General features: G+C 38.8%; 2 protein-coding genes across 9 annotated transcripts in view; one reads left to right on the forward strand and one right to left on the reverse strand.

The window, feature by feature from the left end:
* The window catches only part of LOC132393154 (proteolipid protein DM gamma), a 182934-nt gene extending 180580 nt beyond the window's left edge, over nt 1-2354 (forward strand). For both annotated transcript variants that reach the window (XM_059968040.1, XM_059968042.1), the window contains one exon: nt 1011-2354. In XM_059968040.1, coding sequence (XP_059824023.1) covers nt 1011-1163 — 153 coding nt within the window. In that variant the 3' untranslated portion in view covers nt 1164-2354. The remainder of the gene's footprint in view (nt 1-1010) is intronic.
* Nucleotides 2355-2964: 610 nt separating this feature from the next.
* The window catches only part of ofd1 (OFD1 centriole and centriolar satellite protein), a 101082-nt gene continuing 83525 nt past the window's right edge, over nt 2965-20521 (reverse strand). For 5 of the 7 annotated variants that reach the window (XM_059968027.1, XM_059968032.1, XM_059968025.1 and 2 more), the window contains 5 exons: nt 18360-18500; nt 8992-9179; nt 8313-8477; nt 4627-4694; nt 2965-3222 (listed from right to left, as the gene is read on the reverse strand). In XM_059968027.1, the coding sequence (XP_059824010.1) occupies nt 3180-3222; nt 4627-4694; nt 8313-8477; nt 8992-9179; nt 18360-18500 (605 nt within the window). In that variant the 3' untranslated portion in view covers nt 2965-3179. The remainder of the gene's footprint in view (nt 3223-4626; nt 4695-8312; nt 8478-8991; nt 9180-18359; nt 18501-20521) is intronic. The other 2 variants (XM_059968031.1, XM_059968029.1) reach the window with 2 other exon arrangements.

Consider the following 20521-nt stretch of genomic DNA (forward strand, 5'->3'; position numbering starts at 1 on the left):
ATTTAGGGTTTTTGTAGTGATACTGAGCCACTTATGTCTTTGCACACCGCAAAGCTACTTACAGCTGATCTTCAACATGGAGTAGTACTGGTTCATCATACGATAAGGGGTAACATGACATTATCAGTTAAACATTATGTTGTCTATATGTCCTGACTTATTGAGACTTCATTCACAGTTGATGATAGGGACTCCTAGAACCACTCCCTTCCACCTCTGTAAGACCTCATCACCTCCTTTGAATCTGGCCTTCCAGTGGAAAAGCACATAGCATTTTAGTCATTAAGCACACTGGTAACTGAAAGATATGATTGCTTTAGTCTGTGGAATAATACTCCCAATTTTGGCACAAGTTCTAAGAATTGAAGAGTTGATTAATTGTTTTCTTCAACCAGTTATCATTTAAAGCATTCAAAAGATAAAAGCATATTCTTACTGGTAAATTTTTTTGAAAGCTGTTACAAGGGTTGCAGGCACTGATAGAAATATGGATACATCTTCTCTAGGACATTTGTTTTACCTATAATTTGCAGATATGCCGGCTAGATGTTGCATGCTCTTTACATCTCTTTAACTTCATGTTCAGGCTCTTTTGGTATCCATGTTTCAAATAAAATGTAGCCTGCAGTATTCTAGGATTTATTCAGGAGATAAGGATCAACTATAGCTTATGATATTGCATACACATACAGAGAAAATTACATCTGCAAAAAACAAAGCCTCATGATTTTCAAACATTTTCAGGAAGCAGAAAATAAACCATTTTCTAGGACTTATTTTCTGACACTTCTTCATAAATTAGCTTTCATATCAAAGATATGTGTTCATAGCTGTCTTTGTGTGATCCCAAATAACACTGAGGTTGTCTTATTATCTAGAATGTCACTATCACTAATGTTACCCTTCATTATAACAATGTCTTAATAACAAGCTCAGAGTAATCAGACTAGCAGCATGCTATATGCATCTTGACATGCTTACTAGCCATCCTCCTCACCCTTCTCTTCCAGATCCATTTCCTCATGATTTTGTCTGCAAACTGGGCGTACTTGAAGGATGCATGCAAAATGCAAATATATCAAGATCTCAAAATGAAGGAAGAGCAGGAACTCCACGATATCCATGCCTCCCGATCAAAAGAGCGACTGAATTCTTACACATAAGAGGAATACAGTCCAACGTTTACCATCAGAGCCATTCAACAGATAATCTAGCAGCCATGACAAATCTCTAGGCTGCTGTGTAGTGCAGATATGAAAGTGCTAATTACAAAACTGAACATCTACAATGATCAGTTTGCATTAATTCTTGTATTACAGATTTTTTCAGTTGAAAAGCCTCTTAGGAAAGAGGACTTGTTTTACGGTTTCATTCCATCTGAAATTGCAGTGGGGGGGGGGGGCAACATTTGAAAAGTTATTATTAGTCTTAGCTGAAAATTTTGTTTCCCCGTGAATGAACTAAATTTACTGCACACCTGCAACCTACATTATATATGCACTGCAAGGAAATGCACACTAAGAAAGTTAGTAGAAAAGGATGAAAGTTAAATTCTGAAATCAAAGCAGATACCACCACATGTTTAATAGTCTTGCAGTGGATCCCTTACATTTTCTGTGTACAGTAATCTCCCGCTTTATTATTGTGGATCAGGACCTTTACACTTTCATTAGCAAATATAAGTTTCTAGATAGTCTAATTATAACTGTTTTTTAATATATCTTGCCCAAATATTTTCAGTGTTGCTAATATGCAAATAGAAAATAAATGTAATCTAACATGTTAACCATTCTTTTATATTAAATATAAAGTTTAATTTTAGAAAGCTTACTATAGTTGGAGTTAACCAGCACCATTCAATATATAGTTCTAGTTCACGCCCAGTGCCGTAAGGGGAATAGTGTCACATCTGGTACAGTTTTTTTAAAAACAGAAAATGTTTTTAAGGTGTTAGAATCTTTTTACTAAACATTCTCATATTGATAAACACAGGCAAAAAAAATTAATGCTTGTAGATTTTTTTAATTTCTGTATCTAACATTGTTTTATTGTTAAGTGCTGCAGTAAAATCTTTCATACTGTTGGCCCGGAAAACTACCTACCTATGACAAATTCCACTAACAGTCAACCTGATAGGTGCTGTGTGACATTTAATTTCTTATTTTCCATTTGTTATTAATGTTTATAATATATATCTCTATGTCAAATCAATGTGCAAGTTTAACCAGGTTTAAAATACATGCAAGGAAAAAGGAAAAAAAAAGGTTTTATTTCAAGACTGTGGAAATATAGTTTTTAATTTTCTTAGTAGCTGTGCTAACTCATTAACAATTGATTAAAAGCTCTTAAGACTGTTCAAATGTTTAAAGTAGTTTCATTATGCATTTCTAAGTTCTTTGTTTCCAAGGCAATACAGTTAAATGTATTGTTGGATAAGCTAAGCATGTGGGTGTGTTTCTGAGATGCTTTCTTTGAATTAAGAATTAAGGTTTTGTTACTATAACAGAACATTACTGCTTTGTTGCTTAAGCAAAACATTTTTATCTAATGAAATTGTATCATGTAGAATAATTTTCTATGACTTACCACTTTTATAATCTTATAGTAAACTTGATATTTTCTATTGTAAGTGAAAGCAGCTTCCTATAGTTCCCTTTCAATAGTTAATTACTTATTACAGCTGAAGCAATCATTTAACACTCTGGGGTGGAAATGCATTAGCTTGCTATTGGTCTTATCTCCAGATTTAATATTTCAATTTATTACCTTGTTTTTAAAATGCTTATATCAGTTTTCTTTCTTGAACTGTGTACCATTTTTAATTAGCTTCCTCTGCATTTATTTTCCTGTTGTCACCAACTTGTGGCAAGTCAATCCATCTGCAAACATAAATCTATTGATAGACTAAGTAATTGAGAATTCAAATCTAAATGAATAAATTAAAATCTCTCAAGATTGTCCAGCTATGCATGAGGTTAAATTTATTTGCCAATCATTCTCTTATTATAGGACCTTTACAATTTAAAAAAAATTACCAACAGGGTAAGTATTTTTGGAAAAACTGTCATAAGGCATAAGATTTATAAAATTTCAAATAAACAATTTATTTAAAAATGTTGAATGTAGCTTAAATCAATTCTGTGATGGATCCATATTAAAGGGCTGTTGCTATGGCAAATTCACCAGAATGTATCATCAGTTTCTTCATGTGAGGCTGCAGGGCTGTAAAAAATAAAGCTAGTGTAAGAAATCAGTGGGCAAGCACCAACATTTACTGTGGATATAGGCTCAGTAAAACAGTTTATTTGGTAGTACTCGAATATAAAATCCTGAAAACCCAAGTTCCTATTCTCATTGATCAAGGCTTGATGTTACCAAAAAAAAAAAATGAGAGCCTGGTAACTGTGAGGACAACGTGGGCAAGAGTACTCCTTTACTGGAATTCATCAGGTAGAAAGGGAGATCACAATGGGGTATGCTAGTAATCTTGAGTATGATGAAATCAAGGTGGTGGTGCTGTTGGGTCTACCGCATAAGATTAAGATAGATATCATCAGGCCCTGGGGAATTTAACTATCTCAAGTTACTAAAGAGAGGCAACGAGGGATATGGATCATGTGCAGCAGTTTGATTTGGCCTCATGTTTTTGTGCTATACTACTCTATTTTTCATGCCTCACTGCTCTCCCACAGCCAGAGGCCATTACCTAGTGAAATAAATGAAAGTCAGTGAAAAGATGTACATTTATCAAAACAATGTCTATGCAAATCATTGTCTTCCTAACAGCATGGTGCCAAATCCCTCAGTGATTCGTGCTTTGGTTCGGTGAACTGATGTGAGGAAGAGCATGGAAATAATGCATACATTTGCTCCATTTTATACACTAGTATGAGCTATGAATGCGCAATTCCAACATCCCAGATCACGCTGAGCAATGGAAAAGTGCAATCAGTCCCCAGCTTATCAGCATGTACAGTGAAAGGCTGAACCCATCAGTTCCCTTCATGTTTTTCCTGTGTGCCTGCATAGAACCTGGAAATGGAAGGAACAGAATTAAATGGCAAGTCACGCCTGTCTCAGGATCTGAGTCGTCAATGATTTCAATGTGGATTATAAAGAAGAAAATTGGAAGGCAGAAGGAAAGGCATTTTTTTCTATTTTACATTTAGCTTTCATATTTAAAATCACTATGGTTAATTTGCTTAAAAAAGATCTATCTTGAAATTTGTGGTAATTTAAATAACTTATGAATGTTTCTGAATGTTGGCAAAGCTCTAACCTTGGCTTTGGGAACTGCCAAAGGTAGTCACGGGCATTTTGGGGGGGTTAAGCTCCTTCATTGACCAATGTGGTTATAGTTTTAAGAGACTTCTTTCTGTTGGCATTTCAAAAGCAAAATGCCAAATACAAATTATTAAATTAACTATTTGAAACTTTGTAAAATTGGATAATACCTATTAAATTTGTTTCATAGCATAAAAATGTTTGCTTCTGACAGTCAATACTCATTCTAATTGTATTTGCAATGGATTAAATTGAACATAAATGGTTTTGAAAAGATCTGAAAGAACACAGAAAAAGTGAGAAATAACTTCATATTTTGAAGTTGTCTGGCTTTGTCCTTACCTGCCAGTTTTCCCATCAGACAGTGTTTGGAGTGACAAACTCTCTTCTTCTACTTCCTTCTTGGAACTCTGAAGTTATATAATCATTGGATTATAGATATGTCACTGTACAAATACACCTTTACTACATGTTCCCTCCTGCCAAGCCATTGGTCAATTTCATTGAGTACCTTTAATGTAGGAAAAGACTTAATGGTGCTGCATCAAGGTGAAAGAGGCTGATAGCAAAACAGGAGGTGGTATTAGGAGGGTCTCACCAAAGAAATTTATCAATCAGATGGAACTTAAATAAGAGCTTAAAGAAGATGAAAGAGGAAGATTTTTATGACCATAATGTTTGAATAGTTGAAGGCACAGTTGCCAGTGCTGAGATGAAGAATGCTTAATGACATAAGGAGATTAAGCATAGCCAAGAGATTGAAGCATAAAAAAGGCAACAGGAGCTTGGAAAAACTTCATAGAAAAGATTTTATCAGCAAATAGGCTGACAATGTTTCAAGATAAATAATGTTGAGAAGGTGCAGCTAACAGATAAAGATGTGATAGAGAAATAATTTAAGTAATTTAAAATCAGAAAAATACAAATGACATACCTAATACCTTAAACTGCCACTTCCATTTTTCCCCATTTACATTCACTCCATAACAAACACAATCTAGGTCTAAATCTGTAAAATTATTTACCTCAGGTTCTTTTTCAACTGCCTCCAACAACTTCACATCTGCCACTATTACATCCATATTAAAAATAGTAGTTTATCCCTTTCAAACAGGTCACGCTGGCTCCCTTATAAAAGGACAGCAAAGATTGAAGGGCAGGCTGTTCACACTCTAGGCATCAGCATGCTTTCATGCCCAAGAAGTACAAACTGAATCTGATTGGTCACCAAATGATCAACTTGAACATCAGTTATACATGTGAATCAGCATCAGATTTATTATCATTGACGTACATATTTGCAGAAGAGTGCAAAGACAAAAAGCTATTATTAAAATCAATAGCACAAATAAAAAGCTATAATGAGGTTAGGCTCATGGTACATTCAAAGGACGAGAAGAACCTTTTCTAAATCATTGACTGTGAGTCTTCAGGCTCCTCTATCTGCTCCCTGATGGTAATAATGAGAAATCATGTCCCAGATAGTGAGGGTCCTTCATGAAGGATGCCGCCTCCTCGAAGCAGTGTCTCTTGAAGATGTTGGGGGGGGGGGGGGGGGGATGCGTTGTGAGAGCGAAGTTAGCCAATTCTATAGCCAGCCTACTGCAATCCTGTGCAATGAAGGCTCCATACCTGCAACCAATCAGAATGCTCTCCACTCTACATCTATTGAAATTTGCAAGAGTCTTGGGTGACATACCAAATCTCAAACTCCTAACGATGTTGCCATGCCTTCCTCCTGATTGCATCAATGTGTTGGGCCCGGGAAAGATCCTCAAAAAGTCGACACCCAGGAACTTAAATCTGCTCACCCTTTACACCGCTGACTGCTCAATGAGGACTTGCGTGTGTTCTCCCGACTGCCTTCCTGCAGTTCATAGTCTGGGTCTTGCTGTTATCAGGTGTCAGGTTGTTGTTGTGACACCACTCAACCAGCCAGTCTTTCTCACTCCTGTAAGCCTCCTCATTCCCATCTAAGATTCTACTAATAGTGGTGTAATTGGCAAATATACTATGGAAAAAAGAATACTCCTCTCCAACATATGCAAAAGCTTACTGAAATACTGATCGACTTACAAAAAAGAATAATGAATATAGCTTTTCAGATTTTTAACCAAAATAAGCTTTCATTAATTTCTTTTCCTCAACCTTTCTTTTCCAGTGTGGACTGCACTAACACAATTGCAAATTCTAAATCTATAAAGAAATCTCCAGGAAAATCTCAACTTTGAATATTTTCTGCTTTACCTTAGCTCCAACTTAGTAGTAAGGCATGTTGTGTAACATCAGAAGTAACTGTGAAGTATCAGATGCAATATATTTGGGAACACCTGGACAGCAGCAATACACATGTCATACTGCTACTTACTGATTGCAGCTTGTCATTCAAAACCATCATCCCCTCACTACTGACCAAGAAGATTCTAAACTTGGAGCTCTGAAACAGGATACTTGACTACCTGATCAGGAGAGCCCAGTCAGTGCAGATCTCCTCACTGATGATTAACACAGATGTGCGTGCTTAGCATGTTGCTCCACTCTCTCTACACACATGACTGTGTGGCAGGCACAGCTCAAAGCTATCTATAAATTCATCAATGACACCACTGTTGTTGACAGAATCTCACGAGGGATGAGAAAGTGTACAGGAGCGAAATAGAGTTGGTTGACTGGTATAGCAACAACTTGGTGTGACGGTAGCACAGCGGTTAGCATGATGTTATTACGGCTCAGGGCCTTGGAGTTCAATCCCGCCTTACTTTGTAAGGAGTTTGTACGTCCTCCCCGTGGAATGTGTGGGTTTTCCCCGGGAGCTTCAGTTTCCTTCCATTGCCCAAAGATGAACCGGTTAGGTTAATTGGTCATTGTAAAATATCCCGTGATTGGGTTAATGTTAAATCAGGGTTGTCGGGGATTACTGGGGCAGCATGGCTGCAAGGGCCTATTCTGTGCTGTATCTAAGAAAAAAAAACTTGCACTCAACAGCTGGACCAAGGATTTGATTGTGAACTTCAGGAAGGGGGAAGTCAAGAGAACATATACCAGTCCTCATTGAGGGGTCAGCAGTGGAAAGGGTGAGCAGATTCAAGTACCTGCATGTCAATATCTCAAGGGTTCTATCCAGGGCTCAACACATTGATGCAATCATGAAGAAAGCATGCCAACAGTTATACTTCATTACGAGTTTGAGGAGATTTGTTATGTAACAAGAAGATTAGCAACTTTGTGAAGACGTACAATGCAAAGTATTCTGCCTGGTTGCATCATTGTCTGATATGGTATTATAGACAGCCAGCTCCATCATGGCGCAACCTCCCACCATCGAGGACATCTTCATATGGTGGTGCCTCAAGAAGGCAGCAGCCACAATTCGGTACATGCCACCTTCTCACTACTACCACTAATGAGGAAGGAGAAGAGACTGAAAAACAATACCCAACATTTTAGGACAGCTTCTTTGCCAAGAGATTTATGAACGGTCCATGAATCCATGTACACTACCTCACTATTTCTCTTTTGCACTATTTATTTATTGTAACCTATAGCCCAACCTGGGCAGCAGCAGTATCTGCGTGGAGGAAAGGCTTGGCAATCTACTTTCATATCTTGCCACGAAAACCCGATGGACAACTATAGATTCACCATGAGTCGACAACAACTCGACGGCACTCAACAGCAACAACAGTTTTTACATCTTGCACTGCACTGTACTGCTGCCACAAACCTTAATATTTCATGACATACAGTATGTCAGAAATAATAAACTTGATTCTGATTTTAGGTATTTTCAGAAAATCAACTAATTAAATCACAGCTAACCCTAATTATGTATATCCACCCAAAAAATTCAGAATAAAATATAAATCTATTATTAAATCAGCCTGGTACTGATAACACAATAGTTTCTGAGATGGAATGAAAGTTGAATTTGACAGATTCCACCACTGACCAACTCTCAAGAGAAAGAAATCTCTCACCTCTACCCCACCCATAAACTGGACATTCATTTATTAATCCAACAGATTTACCTTTTCCTGCTGTTCTTCCTTCTGTTGTTGTTCTTCTTCTTTCTGCTGTTGAATTAGTTTCATATATTTCTCCAGTGGATCCACACTTGATACAGGTAATTCTACAATTTCTGGAATATGCTCTTCTGGGCTTTGTCTATCATGATCCATCATTAGCTTTTCACCCTTCAAGTTCAAAAAAGTTGAAAATGTTACGTCCTACATTACTGGGATCTCAAAAATGCTATTATGAATCACAAGTTTTAAGAGGGGGAAAAAAAAGGACTGGTTTTGATCATTTGAACCTTGGAAGTATTTATGCAGACGACAGCAACAATCCATGAAAGACATCACACAAATTCTTCCATTCCAAGTCACTTCCTTTGTCTCCATCTTTCACTGTCTGCAAACATCTATCTATACTTATGGCTGCCTTTTGCACAATTATTGTCATCCATTAGCTTAACTATAAGGCCATTATTATGCTTCCAGAGAAGAATTTTAAAATTTCTCAAGCTGTACTGTCCTTTACATTAACTTTAGACTGTTCATACTTGCTTCTCAATTCTTTATAAGCTGGGCGAGTTAAAGGTCAGTCAGTTATTTTTCTCTGAAATGCTTTCCAATAATAGCAATAATGTACAAGAACAATATTAGAAATAGGCAAAATACAAAATTGCATTCTGGACAATGTTATCACCTTTTCTTGTTCTAGTCGTTCCTGTTCCTTTTCTTTTTCACTTGACTCCTCGCTTTCCAAACATTGATTCTCTTCCCCCTTTTGTCTCTGCTCGTGCCATGTGTTTTCTTCTACACCTCGATTTCCCTTTTCTTTGCTTTCTTCCTCTCCTCTGGTTTTTTCCACTTCTTCAATCCATTCCATTTCAGCTGTGTATCATAAGAATCTCATTAGGAGCCACACAAATGGATTTATTTTCTCAATTTGAATTTGAGCTCATCATATTCAAACCAAAGAACACATCTTGTGGATACCTTATTTGTTGCCACCAAAGAAAAGAAAACTCAATTATATGCCTTGAAAACAATGGTTAAAAAAGTGGCCACAGCTTGACTGTTTTCAAGTCTGCTTTGATTATTTGTCAGCTTGTTGTATTGACAACATATCCACACTAAACTTTCATCAACTTTTACTTCTTCCATGGATGTCTATACCTTTATATACAAACCAACAGCATGTCCATTTAAATTTTATAGGAGCAAAGGATCCAAGATGAACTAATTTAGCACAACTCTGATTTCAAAAATATTTTTCTGCTCACACTAGATGCCAAATTATAAGAGAAATACTCCTGAAGCAAAGAACCATTGAAGAATTGCAAACCACTGGGTTGCAGAAAGCCACCATTAAATACAATTGCATATGGAGGTAATGGGGTATTGTGAACCCAAAGAGCCTGTGACTGTTTTTTTTTATGTTGTCACTTGACACACATTGCTACACAGACATATAAAACGATAGCACAAAGTTAAGAAATAGAATTCTGCTTTGAAGATTTCTCTTAGAAGAAAGCTTTCTAACAGTACAGTAGTAAAAGATGAAATAAAGATAGAAAATTCTGGAAATGCTCAGATGAGTTAACATTTGTAAAGGAAAGAAGAACTAACATACTGGTAGTTACTTTTTAACATAACCTGCTGAACGTAGCTCTTATTTTGTGTTGTGGATTTACAAGTCTGCACAAGGCTAGCACTTGTTCCCTCTTGAGAAGGTAATAATTGTGTTGGTGAAGATTTCATCAACATTTTTAGGACAAGGAATTCCAGAATTTGGTCCAGCAACAACAAGGGACCAGCTGTATATTTCCAAGTCAAGATGGAGTTTGGTGGTGGATCCCAGGCACCTGCAGCTCTTGGTTTGGTTGTTGGTAGAAGTTGCAGGTTTGGAAAATGATGTTACAGTAGCATATTTTCTTAAAAATCCTTTGTACTACAATGAAATTGGCAGTATTAACATACGTTTTAGAATAGGAGATGAAAGTGCAAGCCATGCTGTTGACTGCACTAGTTTCCTGTCTGAAAGAACTAACAAAGACATTAATTGCTACAAGCCTGGGATAATCAAGGAGGGAAGGTTGTATCATGCCTACATTACAGTTGACAAAGAAGATGGCTAAACTTCAGAAATAGATTCCTACTAAATGTCAGTACATAATGACTGAATGTATCTGCATTTAAAGCACTGAAGGCCCTTGGTGATAAAACAGATAGATGGCACATGGTCTTTGCTGCAGGGTGCCCAGAGGTCTTTCTGCCTTAGATTCTTACACTAACACTATTTTATATCACTTCTGACAAACTGAAACATCCAAAAGCTGTATCAGCTTATTTGACCTTCATCTTAAAACATAATGTAGAATGAAAGTGCCTATTCTTTTGATTATGCAAAATGCTGCCCTCTTAATTCAATGTTAAAAATTTCAGGTTCTTCACTTTTCCTGCTGCCTTCTACTTTTATCTTGTACTATCATTCTTTTTGTTATTTAATTTCTCCTGTCACCCACCCTACACCAGACCTTAACTTTGATTATTTCCTGCCTCTGTCAATTTGGTATATTTCCATCTTTTTATTGTTTTCATGCATGGCTACTGACCTGAAATATTGACTCATCCTCTCACACAAATACTCGTAATATATCAAATATTCCCAGAACTCCGGTTTCATTTCCAGCATCTATAGTACTCTGCCTTTGCTATCATTAACTTTATATTCATATGCCACCTATAGATTTTTGCATTGTGACCCCCAAAATCTTCTGAAAGTTTGCATTCTAAAAAAATTTGTTAGATACCCTTCATTTGCCCTCAAATCAATTGATTATTAAGGTAATAACTTGAAACCCAGATCCAATTACAAATTAAATGTATTGGTTGAATAGTCTTCAGAATGTTAAAGTACTACTAGTCCATGAGTTAAGTTCCTTGGTATTATCATATCAGATGATTTGTTCTGGGAACATCACATAAGTGTCATCACAAAGAAGGCACAACAACTTTGACACCAAAAACTTTGACAAACTTCTATAGATGCACAGAGGAGAGTATTTTAACTGGTTGCATCACAGCCTGGTATGCAAACACTGATGCCCAGTCAATCACAGGCAAAGCCCTCCCCACCACTGAATATATTTACATGGAGTGCTAACATAAGAAAGCAGCATCCATCAAAGACCCCCGCAGTCCAGGCTACGCCCTCTTCTCAACAGTACCATTTGACAGGAGGTACAGAAGCTGCGGGTCCTAACACCAACAGATTTAGGGATAGTAATCTACAGTCACAGGCTCCAACCAGTGTGAATAACTTCATCCACCACTGCTCTGAACTGATTCTGTAACCTACAGACTCACTTTCAAGGACACTTTACAACGGATTTTCTCAATATTTTTATTTTCAGTTTCGCTTCTTTTGCATATAGGCTTTTGACAGGCCTTCTTTGCTTGGTATAGTTTTCATCAAATTCTATCCTATTTCCTTATCTTTGTAGCGTACTTAAATAATAAATTTACTATAAACTTATTGGCCTGGCCTTCTGCCCAATCACATCTGCCTGCACCTGATCCATATCCTTACATACCTATCTCCCAGCCATGTACTTTTCCAAACTTCTCTTAAATGTTACAATTGAGCCTGCATCTACAACTTAAATTGGCAGCTCATTCCACAATCACACCATCCTCTGAGTCACCTGTTAACCTAAATTTATGACCTCAAATCTGAGGAGAAATAGCTGGCATACATTCAAACTGTGCCCCTCAATTTTGTACACTTCAATAAGACCTCCCTCGTTCTCCTGCACTCCAATGAATAAAGTTCTAACCTATTCAACCTTTCCCTATAACTCATGTCCTCAAGTCCCAGTAACATCATTATAAATTTTCCCTGCATTCTTTCAAACTTACCGATAGTTTTCCTGTGGGTAGGAGACCACAGCTACACACAATACTCTGATTTATGAAGCCCAATGTGCCAAAAGCTCCTTTTACAGCCTTATTTATCAGTGATACCACTTTCAAGGAATTATGGATCTGTATTCCTAGATTCTTTCATTCTACTGAACTCCTCAGTGCTCTACCATCCCAAAGTGCAACACTTCACATGTCTGCATTGAATTCCATCTGCCAGTTTTCAGCTCATCTTTCCAGCAGGTCCAGATCACTTTATAAACTTTGATAACCTCCTCACTGTCCACTACAACCCAAATCTTGGTTTCATCTGCAAATTTGCTGATTCAGTTTACGTTATCATTCAAATTATTAATATGATGACAATCAACAATGGGCCTAGCACCAATGCTGCAGCAGACCACTTGTCACAGGCCTCCAGTAAGAGAAATAACCATTTATTAAAACTCTCTGGTTTATCTACTGGCCTCGAAAGGCCCTGAGGATTTATCCGTCCTAATTCGCCACAAGACAGCTAACACCTCCTCGTCCATAATCCGGATATGGTCCATGACCTCTCTACTCTTTTGTCTCAGTTCTATAAACTCTGTATCTGTCTCTTGTGCAAATACAGATACAAAAAAAATTCATTTAAGATCTCCCCCATCTCTTTCAGATCCATGTGTAGATAACTAACTGATCTTCAAGATCAATTTTGTACCTTCCTATTCTTTTGTTCTTTCTTTTGTTCTTAATAGAAGTCCTTGGGATTCTCTTGTATCTGGTCTGCCAGAACAACCTCATGTCGTCTTTTAGCCCTCCTGATTTCTCAGTCAAGTGTTCCCTTGCATTTCTTATAATCCTGAAGTGGTAATTGGATCCTAACTGCCTTGAGCTGATACATGCCTCCTTTTTCTTTGCTAGGGCCTCAATAACTAAGGTTCCCTAAACCTGTTAGCTTTGCCTTTTATTCAAACAGGGACATACATTTTCTGTACTCTCAATATTTCACTTTTGAAGGCCTCCTACTTATCACTTCCCAGAAAACAACCTATCTCAATTCATAACTGCCAGATCCTTTCTGATGCCATCAAAATTGGGCCTTTCTTCAATTCAGAGACTTAACCCCAGGATCAGTCCTATAGAACATCGAACAATACAACACAGTACAGGCCCTTTGGCCCACAATGTTGTGCTGACCCTTAAACCCTGCCTCCCATATTAAATTCCCATATATAATTCCCCACCTTAAATTCCTCCATATACCTGTCTAGTAGTCTCTTAAATTTCACTAGTGTATCTGCCTCCACCACTGACTCAGGCAGTGCATTCCACGCACGAACCACTCTCCGAGTAAAAAACCTTTCTCTAATACCCCCCTTGAACTTTCCACCCCTTACCTTAAAACCATGTCCTCTTGTATTGAGCAGTGGTGCCCTGGGGAAGAGGCACTGGCTGTCCACTATGTCTATTCCTCTTAATATCTTGTATAACTCTATCATTTCTCCTCTCATCTTCCTTCACTCCAGAGAGTAAAGCCCTAGCTCCCTTAATCTCTGATCATAATGCATACTCTCTAAACCAGGCAGCATCCTGGTAAATCTCCTCTGTACCCTTTCCAATGCTTCCACATCCTTCCTATAGTGAGGCAACCAGAACTGGACACAGTACTCCAAGTGTGGCGTAACCAGAGTTTTATAGAGCCGCATCATTACCTCGCGACTCTTAAACTCCATCCTGTGACTTATGAAAGCTAACACTCCATAAGCTAACTTAACTACCCTATCTACCTGTGAGGCAACTTTCAGGGATCTGTGGACATGTATCCCCAGATCCCTCTGCTCCTCCACACTTTCAAATATCCTGCCATTTACTTGGTACTCTGCCTTGGAGTTTGTCCGTCCAAAGTGTACCACTTCATACTTCTCTGGGTTGAACTCCATCTGTCACTTCTCAGCCCACTTCTGCATCCTATCAATGCCTCCCTGCAATCTTCGACAATGCTCAACACTATCCACAACTCCACCAACCTTTGTGTCGTCTGCAAACTTGCCAACTTACCCTTCTACGCCCACATCCAGGTCGTTAATAAAAATCATAAAAAGTAGAGGTCCCAGAACCGATCCTTGTGGGACACCGCTAGTCACAACCCTCCAATCCGAATGTATTCCCTCCACCATGACCCTCTGCTTTCTGCAGGCAAGCCAATTCTGAATCCACCTGGCCAAACTTCCCTGGATCCCATTCCTTCTGACTTTCTGAATAAGCCTACCATGTGGTACCTTGTCAAATGCCTTACTAAAATCCATGTAGACCACATCCACTGCACTACCCTCATCTATATGAAAGAAATCTATCAGGCTTGTTAGACACGATCTGTCCTTCACAAAGCCATGCTAACTGTCCCTGATCAGACCATGATTCTCTAAATGCTCACAGATTCTATCTCTAAGAATCTTTTCCAACAGCTTTCCCACCATAGACGTAAGGCTCACTGGTCTATAATTACCCGGACTGTCCCTACTACCTTTTTTGAACAAGGGGTTTACATTTGCCTCTCTCCAATCCTCCAGTACCGTTCCCATGGACAACGAGGACATAAAGATCCTAGCCAGAAGCTCAGCAATCTCTTCTCTCACCTCATGGTGCAGCCTGGGGAATTCTGTCAGACCCCGGGGACTTATCCATCCTAATGTATTTTAACACCTCTTCTCCCTTAATATCAACATGCTCCAGAACATCAACCTCACTCATATTGTCCTCACCGTCATCAAGTTCCCTGTCATTGGTGAATACCAAAGAGAAGTATTCATTGAGGACCTCGCTCACCTCCACAGCCTCCAGGGACATCTTCCCACCTTTACCTCTAATCGATCCTGTCTTCACTCCTGTCATACTTTTGTTCTTCACATAATTGAAGAATGCCTTGGGGTTTTCCTTTACCCTACTCGCCAAGGCCTTCTCATGCCCCCTTCTTGCTCTCCTCAGCCCCTTCTTAAGCTCCTTTCTTGCTACCCTATATTCCTCAATAGACTCATCTGATCCTTGCTTCCTTAACCTCACATATGCTGCCTTATTCCATCTGACTAGATCCTCCACCTCACTTGACACCCATGGTTTCTTCACCGTACCATTCTTTATCTTCTTCACCGGGACAAATCTATCCCTGACATCCTGCAGGAGATCCCTAAACATCGACCACATGTCCATAGTACATTTCCCTGCAAAAACATCATCCCAATTCACACCCACAAGTTCTAGCCTTATAGCCTCATAATTTGCCTTTCCCCAATTAAAAATTTTCCTGTCCTCTCTGATTCTATCGTTTTCCGTGATAATGTTAAAGGCCACAAAAGCAAATTTTGCATAGTTGATAAGAAATGATTGTCTTTAAAAGTTAAATAATTAAAATGTCATAAATTCTAACAGGATTCTACAAAAACCACATTTAAACTAACAGTGTAATACTACAACCATAAAAATAACCACAAAAACAACTAAAGTATCAAGCTTGTAGAACTCAGATATGCTTAGATCTTCCTTTATGTCCATTCCAAACAAACTGCATGATGTGTAAGGACAGAGCAACCAGACAATAAGGACTTTGCTTTGGGCCTTCTTGGATACTGGGTCCACATATAGTGTGGGAAAACATCATGTGTGGTCTCAGTACGCAAGAAGGGCCAACTGAAAGACTTGAATGACTGTTGTCCGGTGGCCCTGACTTCATACGTCATTATGACCTTAGAGAGGCTGGTCTTGGCTCACCTACAACCTCTGGTCAGATCAGCCCTTAATCCCCTGCACTTTGCCTACCAGGAGCACATTGAAGTCAACGAAGCTATCATCTACCTGCTGAATAGAGCCTAGTCCCATTTGAATAAGCAGGGCAGCACAGTGAGGATCATGATTTTGATTTCTCTAGTGCCTTCAGTACCATACAGTTCTCACTGCTGGGGAAAAGCTCCATTCAGTGCAGGTTGGCACTTCCATTGTGTTCTCGATAAATGGCCATAAGCAGTACTGGAGTCCCACAGGGCTCCCTTAAAGTTTACTCTGTATACCTCAAACCTTAGATACAGCAGAGTCATGTCATCTGCAGAAATTCTTTGATGACTCAGCAATAGTTGCATGTATAAAGGGAGGATGGGAGAAAGAATACAGGCCCTGGTGGAGGACTTTGTCAAAGGGTAGAAGACTAAGCTTGCTCTGGTCCCTGTTACTATTAATGGTGAGGACCTACGAGTACCTGGGAGGGCACCTGAATGACAGATTTGAGTGGAGCATCAACACAGAGGCTGTTTACAAGAAAGGTCAGAGTCACCACTACTTCCTGAGGAGACTGAGGTCCTTTGGAGCATGCAGGCCTCTTCTTCACATGTTCTGCCAGTCTGTTGTTGCCAGTTCAATCTTCTATGCAGTGGTGCGCTGGGGCAATGACATCAATAAGGGTGATGCCAACAGGTTCAAACTGATTAGAAAGGCTGCCTCGGTTATAGGAGTGAAACTGGACACACTGGAGGCTGTGGTAGAACAAAGGACCCTACGAAAAATCTTGGCAATTCTGGACAATGTTTCTCACCCTCAGCATGTCACCTTGGCTGAAGAGAGGAGCACTTTTAGTAACAGACTAAGACAACTGCACAGCTCTAAAGAGTGCTATAAGAGGTCATCCTTACCCTTGGCTATTAGGCTCTATATTGACTCAACTATAGCCAGGTAAGTGATGACCCCCTCTGTTAGACGGTTAAATGTAACTTATTTTTTTATTCTTTCTTACTTCTCCTAGTATTTGTATATTTATAAATCTGTGCACTTGTAATGCTACTACTGTGACTGTAATTTTCTTGGGGATCAATAAAGTATCTATTTAAATACTAAACATTGCTAGCACAAATTTGGGATCATTGCAACTCACATTTTGTTTATAAGTTTTTTAAAAATATGTTCTGTACCTTCTGTATTGTATGATATAAACATCTGATCATGAGTTGTTTAGCAAAATGCACCAGAGAGATTATGGGTCAAAGTTGTCCATTCTTCAAGTCTTCAGAATCCATTCCACCTATGGAAGCTGAGCAGGCTTCCTAAATGATTAATACGTACAAACAAGCTGGATGAACTCAGCAGGTCGGGCAGCATCTGTTGAAACGAGCAGTCAACGTTTCGGGCTGAGACTCTTCGTCAGGACCGAAGAAAGAGGGGGCAGGGGCCCTATAAAGAAGGTGGGGGGAGGGTGGAAGGTGCCAGGTGAAAAACCAATCAGAGGGAAGATCAAGGGGTGGGGGAGGGGAAGCAGGAAGGGGATAGGTAGGAGAGGTGAAGAAGGAATGTAAGGGGAAAGCACAATGGGTGGTAGAAGAAGGCAGAATCATGAGAGAGGTGATAGGCAGCTGGAAGAGGAGGCAGAGTGAAAGTGGGATGGGGGAACGGAGGGAATTACCGGAAGTTGGAGAATTTGATGTTCATACCAAAGGGCTAGAGACTACCCAGACAGTATATGAGGTGTTGCTCCTCCAACCTGAGCTTGGCCTCATCATGGCAGTAGAGGAGGCCATGTATGGACATATCCAAATGGAAATGTGAAGCAGAGTTGGTGGGTGGCAACCGGGAGATCCTGTCTGTTGTGGCGGATGGAGCGGAGGTGCTCGATGAAGCAGTCCCCCAAATCTGCGTTGGGTCTCGCCGACGTAGAGGAGGCCACACCAGGAGCACCAGATGCAATAGACGACCCCAACAGACTCACAAGTGAAATGTTGCCTCACCTGGAAGGACTGTTTGGGGCCCTGAATGGTGGTAAGAGAGGAGGTGTAGGGACAAGTGTAGCACTTACACTTGCAGGGATAAGTACCAGGTGAAAGGTCTGTGGGGAGGGACAGATCTGTTTGTACGTGTTGATTTGACCACAGCATCTGCAGTGTACTTTGTGTTTCCTAAATGATTTCCTGCTTTTTGTATGAAGATGAATAATCCGAATCGTACATGAGTGTCAAACGCAAGAGAAATAAAAATATTTATAACCTCTTATAATATGTACATTTGCAATAAAAGAATAGTATTATGAAAGTGCTATTAGATATTGATAAAGTTAGTATGAATAAACATAATAATAATTCAATTTTTTTTAAATGCAACTCTACCATTTTAGCTAAAACGGTCTACACTCACTTGTACACAACATACCACATGATGATGGGAACTCACAAGCATCTGCTGGAGAGGAAATTATTTCTTGGTGTAGTGAAGAAACAGAGCTTTTATCCTCATTTTCTTCCCAGTATTTGTTAAGCTTTGAAACACCTTCTTGCACTGCAATAAATACACAAAAGGCACTTTTATATGACTCATATAATGACACAGAAAATACAGAAGCAAAAACAATAAATTTCTAATTAGAATCATTTTTACCCATTAAAAGGCCCATCTACTGTTCCTTTATCAAACAAATTAGAATTTTAATCTTCGATAAATATATAACCAGGAAACTTCCTCAGATTTCAAATGCCTGGGAAACAGGAAAATGTATTTTACTTTTTAACCAGCATAAATATCCCTAGACATCTGTCTTGGAAGTCTCTAGAGCAAAACATTTCCTATTAGTTATTCTCCATTGTCTGCATGTTTATTTCAACAGTGGCACATCTGTGTTTGCCTTCATCTTTCATTTAACATGTTAAGTCTACAAGGGTTACCCCTGTAACTGCAGTGAGAATGATGATTCTCTGGAGATTGCTACACTGAACCTTCACCTTAAAGTTCTCAGACATTCAGTCACCCTAAGTTTCATCGAACAAGTAATGGTAATGGTAATTCCTTGCCAGCTGCATGATGAGGTAATGAACAGCTGCAAACTTGCTTACATGACTTACTTAACCCTTCACTCCTCTGTTTAAAAAAATTCAAAGAATATTCAAACATGTCATGCAATTAGTATGTTATAATTGATAATACCTGACAAATGAAGAAAAAAAAACAAGATTAAGATAGGTTAGGGAATTTTCTTCCTGAACACAAATGGCTAAAAGGGGAAGTAAAAGATGTATTTCTGTGTCAGTGTCTCCTGAATAACAGATTATGATACACAAGGGAATATTGCACCTATGAATTGATTGAAAACATAACATTCTATAGAAAATAATAATCTAGGCATCTGTTACAAATTAAATCAACATAAAAAAATAACATTGGTAGTATATAAAGTGATGCACAAGACACCAATCATGATCAGTCAAATAAGAACTGATCATGAACTTAATTATATGAAGACGGAATGATTAGCAAAGCTGAAAGTTCTGGCAGCTGAATAGTGTTTTGTGTAACTGGCAACCAGAGGCATGCCTTAAATCAGGTAGATCAACTTGGCCAGAAACCCAAAGGTAGAAAAGGGATGGGTTCAGGATATCTGCAGGCATAATCCTAGCCAAAATCTGAGGCAAGAGCAACAGCAATATGCTGTGTGACTGCAGGAGTTTTATCAATAGACAGTGAATTAATCATTCAATGGAGGGATGATTGAAAAGGTGTAAAAATATTGTTTCTGTATAAATGTGAGGTAAAGGCATTCACCTAAAACTAGCAGGAATGTCAAGCAAATGCGAAAGGGGGAGAACCAAGCCAGAAATTGCAGTGAAAGAAAGGAATATTACAAAGGTCACAGTTGAGGTTCTCCAAAAGTAAAAATGTAGTGGGAGATGATAGTGAGTGCAAAAGACAAATTGCAGAACTTGGAGACCAGGGCTGTTAACAGTAAGGAATGTTATATTTAAATGATGACCCCAGGAAATCCCTGAAATAGGACAAGTGTGTTGAACCTTCACACAATTTACTATTAACCGGGGCAGTTACTCCCCGACCTCCATCCACAAACAGATAACTGGGTGGGCTATAAAAATATCCACCCACCACCCATGAGCATTACAAATATGCTTCTGGGACACTCAAGTTTCTTCGTAAACTCCGTGCCTCAAATGCAGGATTTGCAAAGAAACTGCTTGAATAACTCAGAGGCAATTGCCCAAGTCGACAATTTCTGGCAACAGAAACTCAATGGAATTCATGAATGTATCAAATAGGAAAGAAAACGATTCTTTATGCCTTGGCATCCACACCTTTTGGGGATTTGCCTGCAGTAACAGAAAGAGGGAATGCTTTCAAGATCTAAAAGACTACATCTCATAAGTTGTAAAAAAAATATGTGCTGGTAGGTCATGCACAAAATCAGACAAAACTTGCCAGAAACTAATACAAAATCTGCAGTCTCTCAATGGACTTGTCAAAGTGAAATAGTGAGTAATGGATTACAGGAAAACTCCAAAATCAGTGTTTTAGAA

Source organism: Hypanus sabinus, chromosome 4 (genome assembly GCF_030144855.1).
Source record: "Hypanus sabinus isolate sHypSab1 chromosome 4, sHypSab1.hap1, whole genome shotgun sequence".
NCBI classification, from domain to species: domain Eukaryota; kingdom Metazoa; phylum Chordata; class Chondrichthyes; order Myliobatiformes; family Dasyatidae; genus Hypanus; species Hypanus sabinus.